The following is a 1,840-nucleotide window of genomic DNA, read 5'->3' as shown; positions in this document are numbered from 1 at the left end:
ATGTCGCCGTCCGCCGTCGCCGCGTTCCTCCTCGTAGCGTTTCCTCTCGCTTCCGCGTACGACGCGTACCGGAGCAGGGACGGAGCCGTCAATTTTCTTCGACATTACGGCTATCTCGACAGCACCGCCGATCGATCCCTGATCACGAACGACGAGCTGCGTCACGCGGTTTCGTTGTTTCAAGAGTACTACTACCTTCCGGTCGACGGTACGCTGAACAACGTGACGCTTCGTTACATGGCCAAACCGCACTGCGGGGTGACCGACGCGCCGAGTCGCCGGCTCGGCGTCGCGCCGTTGCAGTGGCCGAGGCTGAACCTCACGTGGAACTTCCAACTTGCGGACCGGACTACCCTGCGAACGACTGAGACCGCCTTCGCTCTCTGGACCGCGAACTCGTCGCTGACGTTCTCGCGCGACACGAACAAGCCGGACATCATCATAGCGTTCCGCGAGGGTAGGTACACGATGCTGGACCGTAGGTACGACGGCGCCGTCTGCTCCGGCGACCTCGACGGACCGGGCAAGGTGCTCGCTCACGCGATGTTACCCTCTGGGGCTCGGGACGACGTGTCGGAGGTGCACGTCGACCACCGCGAGGCGTGGCACATCGCGCTGACCCCCAATTCGCAGAACTCGCATCACCTGCTGCGAATGCTCGTTCACGAGATCGGCCACTCATTGGGATTGTCGCACACCACGGACGAGAACTCGCTCATGTACGCGTACTCGCCCGCCGTGGAATGACCGGTAGTACTGGGTATGGAGGACGTTCTCGCCGTGCGGAATCTCTACGGTGTCGCGGAGGGCGAGCTGTCGACCGCGGCGCCCGCCGAGCCTACGGTCGTACAAAGGACCACGACGCCCGCGAGTACGAACGCGACGGCGGCGTCGCCGGAGCCGCCCGATCCGTGCACCTGGCGCCACGTCGACACCCCTGCTCGTGCTGGGAAAGCGCTTGTTCGTCACACGCGGGCGGTACGCGTGGTCGATCGACCTGGGCGGGAAGATCGTCGACAGACCGTTCGTCCTGGGGGATTACGCGAGGTTCCTGCCGAAGACCGTCACGCGCCTGTCGGCGGCGTATCAGACGGTCAAGGGGGACCTGGTGCTGTTCGCCGATGGATGGGTGTACATGGTGTCTTATCCCGCCCTCGAGCTACGCGCGTCGTGGCCGCGACGCGCGACGGATCTCGGGCTTCCGCCAAACGCGGTTATCAACGCGCCGCGCTGAACTCGCACACGGGTCGCACCTATATCATATACAACGATTACGCGGTACTGGAAATAGACGAATGCAACATGACGGCTCGCGGGTACCACACGCTGCAGACGGTTTTCCCGGGTATACCGTCGTTGGTACGCACGGCCTACCGCTACACCGATGGACACCTCTACTTCGTTCATCGGGATCGCTTCTTCGCGTACAACGAGTTCACCGAGACCGTGACGAGGTCCGGGAAGTTCGATCTCGACGTGATCGGCGTGACGTGTCTGAGGGAGGATATCCTACGGAAACTGTGGGATCTGCTTGCTCGACTCGCTCGTTCCAGCGTCGCGTTTGATTAGTCGCGCGCATTCCCATCTACGTTACACGCCTTTACATGGGAGGAGAAGGGTATATAAACAGCGTTTCGCTAAGGATACGCCAGTCGAGCGTCCTTAATCTGGGAGGAGTAGACGCACGTTCCTGTCCACAGCGCGATGTATCGCATCAAGGCACCGCTAGAACAGGTGGAGAAGGAGAACGTCGCTCCGAGGTTGGAGGAGACTGGAGGCGCGATGAAGAGACAACGTCGCAAGTGAGTCGCGCGACGCAACGATGGCGCGCATGGATTTC

General features: G+C 61.7%; 1 protein-coding gene across 1 annotated transcript; it reads left to right on the top strand.

Annotated features, from left to right (window-relative positions):
* LOC113561779 (neutrophil collagenase-like) lies at nt 1–747 on the top strand. The gene has a single exon (XM_026968972.1). The coding sequence runs from the start codon at nt 1–3 to the stop codon at nt 745–747; it is 747 nt and encodes a 248-aa protein (XP_026824773.1).
* The last annotated feature ends 1,093 nt before the right edge of the window (nt 748–1,840 follow it).

The sequence above is a fragment of the Ooceraea biroi genome, chromosome 4, assembly GCF_003672135.1.
Source record: "Ooceraea biroi isolate clonal line C1 chromosome 4, Obir_v5.4, whole genome shotgun sequence".
NCBI lineage: Eukaryota > Metazoa > Arthropoda > Insecta > Hymenoptera > Formicidae > Ooceraea > Ooceraea biroi.
The sequence above is the reverse complement of the archived record's forward strand: the minus strand, read 5'-3'. Positions and strand labels throughout refer to the sequence as shown.

What these genes read in the sequence shown, in the direction of transcription:
- LOC113561779 (XM_026968972.1), top strand. Translation starts at nt 1, where the DNA reads ATGTCGCCGTCCGCCGTCGCCGCGTTCCTCCTCGTAGCGTTTCCTCTC.